The sequence below is a fragment of the Mytilus galloprovincialis genome, chromosome 5, assembly GCF_965363235.1.
Source record: "Mytilus galloprovincialis chromosome 5, xbMytGall1.hap1.1, whole genome shotgun sequence".
NCBI lineage: Eukaryota > Metazoa > Mollusca > Bivalvia > Mytilida > Mytilidae > Mytilus > Mytilus galloprovincialis.
Window position 1 is genome coordinate 18,245,853 of NC_134842.1, and position 14,203 is coordinate 18,260,055.

The window sequence follows — 14,203 nt, forward strand, 5'->3', positions numbered from 1 at the left end:
GAAAACAACGCATGTGCTCAGGAAGTAGTTCCTGCTTAACAAGCGATTCTATCGATAAAATAAAGTGTGATACTCTGAATTCGAGGATGTCACAATAGAAGAAAAAGAACTGGGTTGTGGATTGCACGACGAGATCAACTTATATATACAACCACAATAATCGAATTTACATGACGCCAGTACAATTTTCAATAAGATCTTATATTATATTATGTGGACCAACTGCTTTGACAGATGCTTTCAATTAAACTGGAATATAGAATACATATACATATCAAAGCCGTTTCTGTCACAATATTTTGTAGGTACAATTCCAGTACTCCGAAAGACATCACTAAACCGTATTACAGCTAGTTTGACCATGGAAGAATGCTATCAATTGGGCACGAATTTACATGTTTTAAAGAACAAAATAGAACAACTAGAAACTGACGGACAATTGAAGGAAATACTTAAAACCTGGAGATCAGCCCGACCAAATGAAAAATTAGTTCACAACCTATCTGGAGCTTTAAAGGAAATGGGTAAAGATGATATGGCAAACAATGTGGAGGAAGCATTCGAAAACAATATTGAATATCCCGAATAACTATTAGCAATTTTGAAACGTTCACATTGAAACAGTGTCATGAACTAAATCATTGATTAACAAGTTATTGCTACATCTCTGTGATAATCAGTTTAAAGATATGTGCCTACTTTGTTTTCCAATTATGTGTGGTCTTTCTTCTATCCCATTACAATGTGTAATAAAATAGTATTTATTAAATTCATTAAATGAATATTTTCTTTTATTAAAGTGAACAATTCCTACATGATATTGTTTTCCAAAAGTCAATCGAAATACATACAGGGAAACCAAAGACACAAACATTGAAAAAACATGTAAAATTCGAATGGGATTATCGGTTTTATTTCGATATTTTTTATTGGTATTGTCTTTGTTAATTTTATCAATTTCAGATATATATAATGAAATAATGATACGGGTTTTGACTAATGCTACCCTTCATTAATTTAGCACGCACTACTATGTGCGTTTCCTTTTAAGACTGAGAATCTGTAAGCAATCGTAAATGTAAAGGTTCAACAAAACATATAATACTTTTCCAAAGATTAACATGAACAAATAGAATTAGTGTACACAGGAAAAACAAATATTTTGTTGTAAGATATACAGTATAATGGAGAACGGAAATATTTGTTGTCATAGTACGGGAAACCAAAGGGAAAAATTATAGTCATACTAAACACATTTAAAGAGGGACAAATGTTCCAGAGACAGTCAAACTCATAAATCGAAAATAAACTGACAAGGCCATGGCTAAAACTGAAAAAAAACAAACAGACAACCAATAGTACACATGACACAACTTAGAAAACTAAAGAATAAGCAACATGAACCCCACCAAAAACTAGGGGTGATCTCAGGTGCTCTGGAAAAGTCAGCATATCCTGCTCCACATGTGGCACCCGTCGTGTTGCTAATGTGATAACAAATCCGGTTAATAGTATAATTTGGTAGGTCACATTCATGAAAGGGAAGGGGATTGTAGTTACGACGCAAGGAACATATCCGATATCATTTATGAAACGGTTATTCCATACTAACTTGTGATGCCGTTCGTAAAATTTACGAATGGATGATTTCAGCTTCACCATTTGGAACTCTTGGTTGGTTTAATAGCTTCCTTGTGAGTAGCAACCCTCTATCAAAAAAAATCATAAAAGGAAATGCAAGAACGGGAATATCATATCAATTGGAAGATATATACATCGTAGGCATGTGCTGCTGGAATTTTGCTACTAAGAAATGGAGAGTTCACAATTGGAAAGCTGAAATCATCTCTTTTGTCGTAAAATTTTCTTTTCTCCTTATCAATTTCTTGATGTTAGTCAATATATGAGACCGACTGAAATGTATCTGTAGTATCCTTTATCTCTAGTTCAATTGGATAGATTCGTTCAACATAGTCACCAAATTTTGAATTATTTAGTGAAAGAACTTCATCTATATATAACTTCTTATCTTTCTTCCTAAGAAGTTCCTATATGGAGTCAGCCTCATAATAATAAGGAAACAAGTCGGCAAGAAGAGGTGCACAATTTGCTCCTATTGTAATGCCGACAGTCTGTTGAAAATCACGTCCTCTGAACGTACCAAATGTGTTGTCAATCAAACAACCAAGCATTTTGATAATGTCAGTTTCAGAGAATATTTTTGTTTGAATCAGAGTGATTCTTTACAAAGTAGGATCTATCCCTCCCTCAGACAATATACTTGTATCTACGTTGGCCATTCTTTTTTTTATTAAAGTTGGTATATATTAAATACAGAGAGGTCAGATATAACCCTAAATAAGTAACATTAAGGTAGCACAATACAAAGATTTTATACCTTCAATTCCCCAGTTTTAAAATGCTGTAACTTGTTTTATAATGCTTGAAAATTTATAAAAGTGGTATTCATGGATAGCTAATAGATTACTCTTTCAAATTAATGCAATGTTAGTATTAATCGACAATTATGTCTGTGTCTACAAAATTTACAAGAAATTTAAACTTTCAATTGAAATTAGCTTATTCATGGTTACCCTTAAAGGGTTGATTTAATTATATGATGTTCCTAGAGCCGTTATCTTCAAAAGGTGTCTCAAATTTTGGATAGAAGGTAAAGATCAAATTTTACACCTGATCAAACATTATCTACATTGATGTGCTAAGGATGTTTACACTAATTACAGATTTTGAGAGAATGGAATACGATATCGATAATTTGAGTCATCCGTTTGTAGCTCTTGTTGTGTTGATTAAGATTTCGTTAAAATTTTCTGTATATCTATAGAGATGAAAGAGCTAAATTCATTCAAGTGAACTGACAAAGATGTTGCCATTAATTGCATAAAAATTGATTACATAATGATTGCAGAACAAAAATATTGCATATATTTTAAAGATTAATCTTTTATCTATCTACATATACCGTATTTAGTCATTAATATGCATTATTAAGAAATTACAGCATTTTAAAGGTTGGAGATTGGAAGTTAGAAAATCTTTGTATTGTGCTTCCTTAAATAACAAAAAAAAACAATTGTATCAACACGTCAAACTAACACGAAAGTACAATTTGAGAGTACTCGCAGTTACTGAAAGCTAGTTAAAATCCTATTTCTTTCCTGAAAAGAATCATGAGAGTTTTAACTTGTGTAAAATGTTTATAATATTCTATTTCATACATTTTTAATATTGAGAGTGCACTTCCAGTCATCACCAAAGCAAACACTAAGGTTATCTACACTGTTTTGACGACCTTTTTTACTCTCTGAGAGTTAACTTATGTCTGGTTGCCCTTAATGTTTCAAATGAGATTGAACAGTTCATAAGCTGTTTCAGTTCGAAGAAAAATGATTTTCGATAACATTAAATATTTTTTTCCCAACCGGGCTTTTTTATGCGAATTTATAAAGCAATCTATTTCTCTATACTGAATCAATTGTTGTTTTGTTTGTAAATCTATTAAGCATATAAAAAGTTTTCTTTTATGCTGATGTATATTTTCATTAGTGATAGATTTTAGATAAATAAACTGTCCGAGATTCTGTGATCTTTTTTGAATCTAAACTGAGTGTTTGAATATATAGTATCTTGACAACATCTGCATTAAGTTTTATATATTCAGATATCGTGACCCGAAGCATCACTGAAGGTACATCAAGTGTCTACATCCACATCTGGTACACTTAAATATGTACCATTTATGATTGTATGCATACACTTTATCATATACACTTTTGTGTTCCAAGAATGTTACCATTTTTGTTTGAAACAAAAAATTTAAAAAAAAAAATAAAAAGATACTCGAACTACTATTTTCACCATAAGAGTCCGCTATTATAATGAATAATAATGCAATTACTGTTCTTCTGATTAAGTAAATCTATATGATTTAGTTTTTTTCAGACATTCGATGTTTATATTTTGTCATTAGATGTTTTATTTCACAGAATAGTAAGTTCAAAAGTTTAAAGCAAAAGCAAGCAAAACTCAAAACGGAAAGTTCGTAATCAATAAGCAGAGTCAAAAGCTCAAAACACATCAAACGAATGAATAAAATCTGTCATATGCCTGACCTTGTACAAAAAATCTCTCACTTGTATGACAGTCACCTTAATCTCAAAAAGTACCCGGTCGTCAGCCTACACCTATATGAAAATTGAAAGCAGGTAAACATATTAAGCGTATAACAGCGTAGAACAATGTAGAACAGATCTGTTAAAAATTTCTCCGTCACTTGCTTTCATTTTTAATTTGTTTAAACTGCATCTAATTCTTATAATCTTAATTCTAAAGTTCTTCGAAATAAATACATTTGTTGTAAAATTTGATTCACCTGAACAGTCAAGTATTTTCAAACAATAATTTTAAGAAACATATTTAAGAAAAAAATCCTAAGTAGGAAGAACCGGGAAAAAATGAATTGCTAGACTTTATTAACCATCATGAAATGACAACAACTGCCAATATTTGACTTGACAATTGCATTTTTCAGAAAATTGATCTGGATTTAGCCTTTTTTTTTCTATAGCGAGCTTAACATTCCAATTGTATGAAGTTTTCATATTTTTATTTTAAGTTTTTATATTTACAACAATTCTGGTATAAATTACTATTTGAAATTAGTTTTTTAACATAACCGTCTCTACCTTTTTTTCTTAAGATGACCTTACCAGGTTGAGAATATGACAGTCCGTCTGTAATAGCTCGTTGCTATGTATGTGGTTTGTTTTTGTTGCATTCGGTTTTATGTTGTTTCGTTGTTTTCTTTTTATAGTTGATGTGTGTCTGCCGGGTTTAGTTTGTAACCCGGATTTGTTTTCTCTCGAACGATTTGTGACTTGTGAACAGCGGTATACAACTATTGTTTTCAACAACAATGTACATACAGCATGTGTAAAAATGTGTCGATAACTTCGGGTGATGGAGCATATAGTTTAGTATTGATGGTTGTTTTCGTACAGAAAGGATGTTTGTATATAAACTGAATCAAATGCATCAACACCCAGCCAATAAAAGATATACATTCTTACAAATTGAATGACTACTGTAAATATATATAACATCATGTGCGTGAAAGTTATATTAAGCATACTGCATTCAGGATTAACATTTACTTACATATCTTGAGGCCAAAGAAATTATTCAAATTTTCATAAATTTCAATGGGAATTTTAAACGTGATTGAAATGAATTTCCACCAATTTGAAAACGAATCATTTCCTTTCTTGGCTTTCCCCTCTAGCGCTACTAGTATAGCGAATGCAACAAATAGCAATACATCAACAAACAACGCAACATATACAACAATACTGAACGATCCAATTATGATATACAAGATGAACATAAAAATGAATTTAATAAATAAATTAATAAACATGTATAACAGCAGTCGTTTGTAGTACGCGGTAGAAATTCACTTAATCCAGCCGACAAAATCAATATTTTCTGTAAAACAGGCGGCTTTACAACATCTAAAAACAAAAACAGGTATTATTTAATAATGAGTTCGATTTGTCAATATAAGAACATATTTAGGGTATTTACAAAGAAAACCATGTTTATGTTCTAATTTTATATGTAGAACAGTTTGAACTCAGTACCGATACAAACTTTTCCCCTAGCAAACAATATTTGAGTAAGCTAGGATGGAATGATGTTTTACCAGTAGTTATGATATTGATCGCTTGCACAGAACCTTTCGACCGTTCATTCATATAACATAATACCAGAGTTTTCAGGTACTTTTTTATACACTAGACACGCGTTTTTTTCTACAGAAGACTCATCAGTAATTAATGATGATTCATGTTAACACAGAAGTGCTGATTACAGGTTGTGTATACTCTTACGTGTGAAATTCTAATTTTGTTATTGGCGAGTGTGCTCTCTTCCAAAATTGATTGTTTTTGCATGTGTTTAAAATACCTTTTAGGCACACTGAGAAAGAAAGTGAACATGAAAGGCCTTCGACAAAAATCAGACATAATACCGTTTAATGACCTACAAAAGGCTCCGGGATAACTAAATGTGAAAACCTTTAATCAGGAAACCAAACGGCCTGATTTATTTACTTGCTTTTTTAAATACGTCGTTTTTTTATAACAACTGAGCAGTGGGTTTGTTAAATGTCAAATAAAAAGGGAGTTAATATTTACACGGTATAACATTGACGCCTTTTTTGATGGTGTTGTTAACTTTTTTCTTACTATATTCAATGGTATGCAGACCCCTGTTCACATACCCAATGTGTAGGAGTTACTATATAATGCGTCAGCAAAACTCGTGTTTAAAAAAGCGATGATAGAATTTTCTGCTTTTCATATGGTAACTATTGCGACAACTTCTATAGAGGTTAAATGAAATGTCAAACAAATTAGTTTTCTCTTTATATAAGCTCTACATTGGATAAACCAACCTCTCAATAACTGCTTTTTAATTTATTGTTCGATTTGTCATGTCCTGTCAAATTATTGAACTAACTGAATGTTATAGTTAACAGTTATATAATCACCCATTTGTTCGTAAGTTAATTTTTCAACATTAGTTTTGTTTTTTTAGTATGCAAAGTAAAAGTACCGGAATGTTTACATAGAGTAAAATGATTCTCCTTTCTACAACTGTAGTTATACACATCTTTTCTGTACCGAGAATTTCTCATTGGCAGTTATAATTCTGCTTTTAATCTAACATTCTATAGGAATAAGGATAATTTTTGGTTGTTCGCTTTTTAGGCAGTTGGTATCTGCCTTATTTGATAAATGTTATTCAAGAGATGGTATCGTGCAGTTTTAAAAGTACCAAATCATCATAAAGTATATACTTACATTTAATCATAAATGACTGTATGTCTGGTTCAACTTCATACTGTGTTAAAATGGCTGTTAATTTTCCAGTTTTAGCATCTGTTACCTAAAAATTAAATCACAAAAGGAATTTTAGATACCATTTCGCTACCATGAAGACGGCTCACGGTTTGATGGTACGTTTTTTCTAATAATTACAAAAAACATTAGAAAATTAAAAAGCTGTGTAGGAATTGCACAGAGACCTGCATTATTATTTACACAATATATTTAAAATGGATTGAGTTTTTCTTATTTACGTTTCAAAATATTATAATTGCTTACAAATACAATTAAAAACATAGCTCAGCATTTTATACTGGAAATGTTCTTACTTTAAATCTTATATTAACTAGCTTTATCAGGTTTGTTAACTCACCTCAGCCATATATTCATTGTTTCTCGATTATAATTTGAAATGGAAAAGAGAAATGTGGTTAGGATCACATATTTCATATCCAGAAAAGCGTCTGCAAAATTAGAACGAGATTAGTATTAAACAAATTATTTAACATTTATTTCCCCCTGATAATGACTTATTTATCTTTAAAGATACAATAATTTTTTTATACGAAAATTGCGCCAGTTATCAACAGAATAAATTAGTTTATCATAAAATCAAATCCTTGCTACCTTCAAAAGGTCTCTCATGATAAGCCCATTAGTTGGGTGGATTAATATGTTTTGAAATATCAGTTGTAATAGATTGATGAGTTTTTGAACTATCTCTCATGACACTTTAAAATTATGCATCCAATATACAACATGTTTGTACGGATACTAAATGGCATTGAATAAAACGAATATATGGGTACAAGAAATTATCTAGGCAAATAATAAGAAAGCTTGCAGATAGTGTATGCATTCTAACACATCCCATAGGTTGCTATTAAATATTCCATGCTTTTGATTTTAAAAGTCAAAGATTATTTTGATTTAATCTAATATAAATGTATATATATTATTGTATCAACGTCAGTCATCTCCATTTCTCAGCTTGTTTAGTGCAATAAGAAATGTAGCAAAAAATAGTTCGATAAAGAAATACGCAAGTACATTTAACTTTCAACAAAGGTTTCATGAATTTAAAAAAAAATATAAAAAAAAATATCATAATTGTGAAATTATTTATGAATAACTATTTCATATCATTAAGATTAGTCAAAACAAAGATTATTGTTTGATACAGCGATACAGGTCATTTTTTATAATTAACACTTTTCAATAAATGCAGTTCTATAATTCAAATATCTTTAAATTACTCATATACACAAATAGTGTTAGTGGTATTCATTTAGATCAATGCTTTCATACTCCCAAGTGAAGTGACTCATTATTAGAGATTGTAATTGGTGTTCACTTCTTTAAAATTGTCGAGATTTAACCTTAATCATATTGTATTTTTTTAATGTAACGTCTTAATTGGAAAGCATGTACTACTTATGAAAAAGTGGCACCATTTATGTAGTTTAAACTATTTAAAACAGTCGTTACAAACCCTTTCTTAACATATCCTAGTTTCACTCCATTTGGACTGTAAACTTTTAAAATTCTTCTTCGGCAGCTTAGTTCTGTTAGCCTAACTTCAAGTAGCAGTCCCTCATGATCATCTTTAAGATATATGAACAAATCCTCTTTTTCTTGCTTGGTAGTTGAATCATCCTTGTTCACATTCTCGTCTGCAAAGACGAAAACAATTTGTTTTTTAATGTAGATTCATGGTAAACCGCCATTTTGATTGTACATTTGCAATACACAGTCGGTCTAGTTCTTTGCGTAAATCTGCAAATTTTGCGAAGGAGTTTTATTGGTTAAAGTGTGTATTGCATTCTACAAAATGTTTAAACAAATACCAAATATTTGTGTGTTTAGAATCATTTTTTCAACTGAGCTTTTTAAAGGGAGATAACATAATTCGTAAAAGAAAAACTCGAAGGATAGGGATATTTTACTTGTCGCAATAAAAACAAGTTCGGATACCCCTTTTTTTCTTTTTATTTTCTTAAAGCATATTTCAAACCTATATTCTTATATTTTATTTTAAAACACTATCTCATCAATTTCATGAATTTTTTTTTTTTCATGAAAAATCTATGCAAATTTGGGCAATTTTGCATAACTTGTAGCTTGGAAAAAAGCACGATGATCCATACTTTTATTATAGCTTTGTAAGAAAGCATAGTTAAATCTTCATTTTGTCAAAGTATAAGAAAACTTTATCTTAGGGAATAAATACCGATGATCCACCTTAAGTTCTTAGTGTTGAAATGTAATTTCATTTTCATGAGATGATGACAGAACCTTTCAATCAGTTTAATTAAAATCTGGTGCTGTCAGTTTTGTAAATATATGTTGAGCATTGTCATTTCGCTTCGTTTCTATGTTACCTATTCAAACATCTGATTCGGACTTCTTCTAAAGGAAGTTAATTATGGGTACTGTTGTGTATTAGTTTATTCTACGTTGGCTAGAGGTATAAAGAAAAAGGGTTGGGATCTCAATAAACATGTTTTGTTTTCTGTGAAAAGGCCTATTGTGTTTATTCTAACTACTATTTTTTCCTTCCACAAATATTTTTTTTTGCATATTTTGTTTTAATTTGTGTGACATTTTGTTTTGCAACATGTCGCTTAATTATCTGGTACATATTATCATGAAAATTAGTAAGTTTTATTTACGACCCTACTTAACCGAACGTTCTTTGTAAGAGTTATCTCAACCACACACTGCTTTCCTTGTGTTCACATCTTTATGAATGAACCTTAATTGATACATGTAGATCCCTCGGGTATCTCAAAATTTTACCAATTGATAGTGTGTGCATCATATCTGCCACTAAAAAAGTTAGTTCTATGAAGAACTAATGCCAAATGATGAGGATGTTGAGACAAAAAATTGGTTCATTCAGTCTGAAGCGATTTAGTGATATCTTTAAATTTCCCTTATTTGATTAAAAAAAAATATACAAAAACCATCTATTTTCAAAATCAGTGAAAAGTACGTCGAATAAATGTCGATAAAGACAAAGTAAGAAACAGTAGTAGATCTAACTTATAGATATAATATTCCTCCATAATGCTGGCTCTTTTTAATCATTTCACATATATATTGACAATCTATTTTATAAAAAGTTTTAATTTGAAAATATTCGTAACAATAAATTCACATTTTTCGCTGAGTTTTATTGTATTACCTTCAACATAAGTCACACTTATAGTATCTCTCTTCTCCTCTTTAGATCGTATAACTTTGTAATTTACTGAAAATACATAAAACTAAACAATTGGCTTCACTAAAAATTTTATTACCACGCTGTGTATAACTTATCACAAACAGGTGGAGAAATGTAACCTCAATAAACGTTAACTTTCAAATTAATGAATCGGAAATGAATTGACAACGCTTTGGCTTATAAAGACAAAGACACTCAGACAAACAGACAAACAAAAGTAAACAAAAAACAACAAAAAAAAACTAAACAACAAGACCCCGATCGAAAACTGGGGGATCTTAGGTATGCCGAAAGAGATCCTGCTCCACATGTGGCACCTGACGTGTTAGATATTAAAAAAATTGTCGGAATGAAGAACACGAAATACACTTTTTGGGAAATCTAATGATAGCCGTCAAACAAATCTGACAATTAATACATTGCACTCGCGTTACTTGAATTGGCGATGATCACTCAAGTATATGAAATTTGTTACTGAAATGATTTATTAGATATAAAGGTGATCAAAGTATCCACACGTTGATGTGTCTTCTCAAAGACTAAAATTATATATCTCAGTAGATTAAGGATATTACCGGGACTAAAATGGCTTTGTTCTCTTTTATCTATTTACTTGCAAACAAAACAGCATTTCAAAATCATATTTGATTTTCGAAGCTTTACACTTATGAAAAGTGTGATAAAATTTATTTATTGAATTCAAACTTTGTTCATCACATCATTTACCTGTATCTAAACATTGCAAACGGTAATTTTTGTTCGACTGTTTCTGACAACTTACCACTCAGTCCATTGGTTGTTTGATGTGTACTGATTGATAGTGCAAGATGCAGGATTTTGTAATAGTTTTATTGGCTTTGAACTAGCTGTTAGTAACTACGAGTTTCCTGAGATCTGTACTTTGTTGTTTTGATGTACAAGAATCCGTATGTTTACACTTTGTTGTTGGGATGTACAAGAATCCGTATGTTTACACTTTGTTGTTGGGATGTACAAGAATCCGTATGTTTACACTTTGTTGTTGGGATGTACAAGAATCCGTATGTTTACACTTTGTTGTTTTGTAAGACGATTCCTATTTATATTCATCTTATTTAACCTTTTACAACTGACTTTATAGTTTGTTCTTATGTTCTAATGTTCTTGTTAAAAAAATAAACATATAAGTAGATTCTTACATGAGTCACTTTTCTGCAAAACAAAGAATTAAAAATATCATGCAACAGCATATACTACTAACCGGACTTTGTGTCTTTAGTTCCCCCTGCAAATGAAAAGGATATTAGACCATTATTGTTACATTGATGACAAATGTCTCGTCAATCAATATAAGGTAAAGAAAGAAACCAGTCATACAAAGTGCGAGTACAAACATCGTACTCAGACTTAGATCGCAACAAATAGGAAGCCTAGAGTTTGTGTTTCGAGTATAAATTGTATACTCAGTATAGGTTTGTGGCTGCAAGTTCAGTAGTCAATGTAGTAAATTTAGTTAAAATATACAAATCAAGATAAAAAAAAACATAGTATATGGAGATTACATGACATTCAAACAGAGAATACCTAATATGTGTACAAACCAAAACCCGAATTGTGTATATAAACTGGTCATAATAATTATAACATTTCTTAATAAGTGACTCACACATGGCGATCGAAACAAATATTTGAAAAGTAGAATAAGTACGGAATTGAAGGGCATTGAGGAACCAAAATGTCGAATGGTTTTCCTGTTTTAAACATTTTTGATATACGTAGATATGAATATGTAAAATATGAAAACAACACGTATAAATTTAATGCGTCCGAAGCGCATTTCTAAATTTAATTTCATGAGGAACGCTCAAAAATCGAATGTTTCAAATAACAGTAAATAAACTCATAAAGATACCAGGATTGAAATTTAGTGCCAACTTTGCTTGTGGAGTTAAAAAAATTTGTTCTTTAGAATTAAAAAAGTAATAAACGGGCAAATTAACTAAAATTGTCCGTACCGAAATACTGGGTACTGAGTACTGTATGGTGTAATACAAAAATGGCAATTGTTCTGTATCACTTTTTCATGATCAATCAAAGTTTCACATGATTTATGCAACTCGACAAAATAAACATCTATTTGAGAATGGAAATGGGAAATGTGTCGAAAAGACAACAACCCGTCCATAGAGCAGAAAACAATCGAAAGCCGCCAATGGGTCTTCAATACCGCGAGAAAACTCGGAGGCGTGCTTCAGCTGCCCCCTGAAAAAATGTGTACTAGTTCAGTGATAATGGACGTCAAACTAAACTCCGAAATACATAACAAAAAAAAACTAAAATTAAAAATCATACAAGACCTACAACGCCCAGAGGCCCCTGACTTGGAAAATAAAAATCCAATAAAGATTATATGATAAATATGACGATATGAATAGTACACACTGCATCAACTCTCAACCAATATAATATCTCGAGAACAGTTGAAAATATGTGTGTGTCAAGGGTTGATACGATGTTATATTGAAAAAGCAATACAATATTTCAATATAACATTTGATTCTAGCAATGATGTTTAGTTAAACTCAAATTATACTTTAAATTACAATTATAAAACTAAGGAAAATTGATAATTTTTTTTAAAATTCAGCATCAACTGATATTTTGTAGGACATTCAGTAATAATTTCCTTTACAAACTATTCCACAGATACGTAAATAGTGCTTTAAAGAAGCATGGTGACCTTCTGCTCTATGGTCGGGTTGTTGTCTCGTTGACATATTCCCCATTTCAATTCTCAATTTTATATGTATAACCGAAAATTAAATGTTATGGTAATACTCTGATAATGTCCTAAAAAGACAGAGACGTGACTTCGCCAATGCACTAGAACTTGACATAAATACCCATTATATTGTAAAAGATTCATTTAGTATAATAAATCAATTTCAAATGCAGATTGTTACTTAGACTAAGGTAGCACATGTATTGTGTTACTTATTCGGATATTTTTGAATGACTAATCAATCTCATTGACATCAAATAAAACAAATGGTATTGCTTGTTTGCGTTTGAATAATGGCAACAGGAATAGAGCACAAATCGAACTAAAACTTATGTCAATTTTACTGTACCAGATGCGAACCTAACAAATTAATATCGATATTTGTTTTGCACTTTGTTTGTATTTTTTCGGGGTTTTTTTATTCGTATTGAACGTTTTGAATTCTTTATCTCTTCTGTATAGTTAATTATTCAAATAAAGCTATGATTTAGGCCTTTGAATTCAATACTTACGTTTCTGGTGAATGTTAATTGTATCTAATTCATCAATATGGTTTATCACAGTTGAAATGTTGTGTTGTTTTGTAGATGTCATTGTTGATTATCTGAAATATTCCTCTTCCTTAACTTTAACAATCTTTCGTACCTGTTTTCCTCGTCACTATTTTGTTAGGTTTTATTCAGTATTAGTACAAACGTTGATTTAATTGATTCATGTGCATGTAAATACCCGTTATCTTTTTCAAACGTTAAACTTTCTATTTATTGTTACCTATGAAAGTCAAAATTATATCACAAAATTTAATTTTATCAGTTCGGTATGCGTTTTCCTTAGAAACCATTGTGAAGCACAAGAATATCAAGACATGCAAATATATGTTTTGTGAGAAGAAAATTGCAATATGGAACTACTGAACCTTGTTCAAAAGAATAGAGAAACTGCTGCATTATATATGATAGGAAAAGGCACAAATTTGACATTTGTAGATCAGGTAATTTTAATTTAGTAAAAAACGGTGAGATAGAGCTTCAAATAGAGGGTAAATCACAATCTGTGGTAAAAAAGAAAAACCCGCAAAAATGGCATGTTCTTTCAAAACTGATCAATGTGACTTTGAAACGCATTCGGAAATCCCTTTAAAAAGCATGATGTCTCTTGTGTATTCTAATAATATTAATATTATAACTATCATATTTAATAACGAAAACATAGTAATCACTTTTAATTTAGTGCATTTATAAGACGCTCGAAATCCGACATTAACCGGATATAGGGAGATATCGTCTATCCGTGTTAAGCATTGTGGAA

At 30.7% G+C, this 14,203-nt stretch overlaps 2 protein-coding genes across 3 annotated transcripts in view; one reads left to right on the forward strand and one right to left on the reverse strand.

Moving 5' to 3' along the window:
• LOC143075309 (uncharacterized) overlaps positions 1-14,203 on the forward strand; it is a 47,319-nt gene that overhangs the window by 16,318 nt on the left and 16,798 nt on the right. Inside the window, exon 11 of one of the 2 annotated variants that reach the window (XM_076250680.1) lies at positions 306-717. The exons of the other annotated variant lie outside the window; for it this stretch is intronic. Coding sequence (XP_076106795.1) covers positions 306-589 — 284 coding nt within the window. The 3' untranslated portion in view covers positions 590-717. Of the gene's footprint in view, positions 1-305; positions 718-14,203 lie in introns of those variants that run through there. 2 annotated transcript variants of the gene reach the window in all.
• LOC143075310 (uncharacterized) lies at positions 5,426-13,865 on the reverse strand. The gene is made up of 7 exons (XM_076250683.1): positions 13,408-13,865; positions 11,375-11,398; positions 10,096-10,161; positions 8,401-8,581; positions 7,282-7,372; positions 6,885-6,969; positions 5,426-5,531 (listed from the first exon to the last, which is right to left on the reverse strand). Exons 1-5 carry the CDS (start codon positions 13,487-13,489, stop codon positions 7,309-7,311), a joined length of 417 nt encoding a protein of 138 aa, XP_076106798.1. The 5' UTR covers positions 13,490-13,865; the 3' UTR covers positions 5,426-5,531; positions 6,885-6,969; positions 7,282-7,308.

Bases quoted from the DNA above. Each gene is read 5' to 3' on its own strand.
- LOC143075310 (XM_076250683.1), bottom strand. From the start codon at position 13,489: ATGACATCTACAAAACAACACAACATTTCAACTGTGATAAACCATATT. The intron at 10,162-11,374 runs GTTAGTAGTATA...ATGTATTTTCAG, and splicing joins AACTAAAGACACAAAGTCCG to TAAATTACAAAGTTATACGA. The intron at 7,373-8,400 runs GTTTGTAACGAC...CTAATTTTGCAG, and splicing joins CTAGGATATGTTAAGAAAGG to ACGCTTTTCTGGATATGAAA.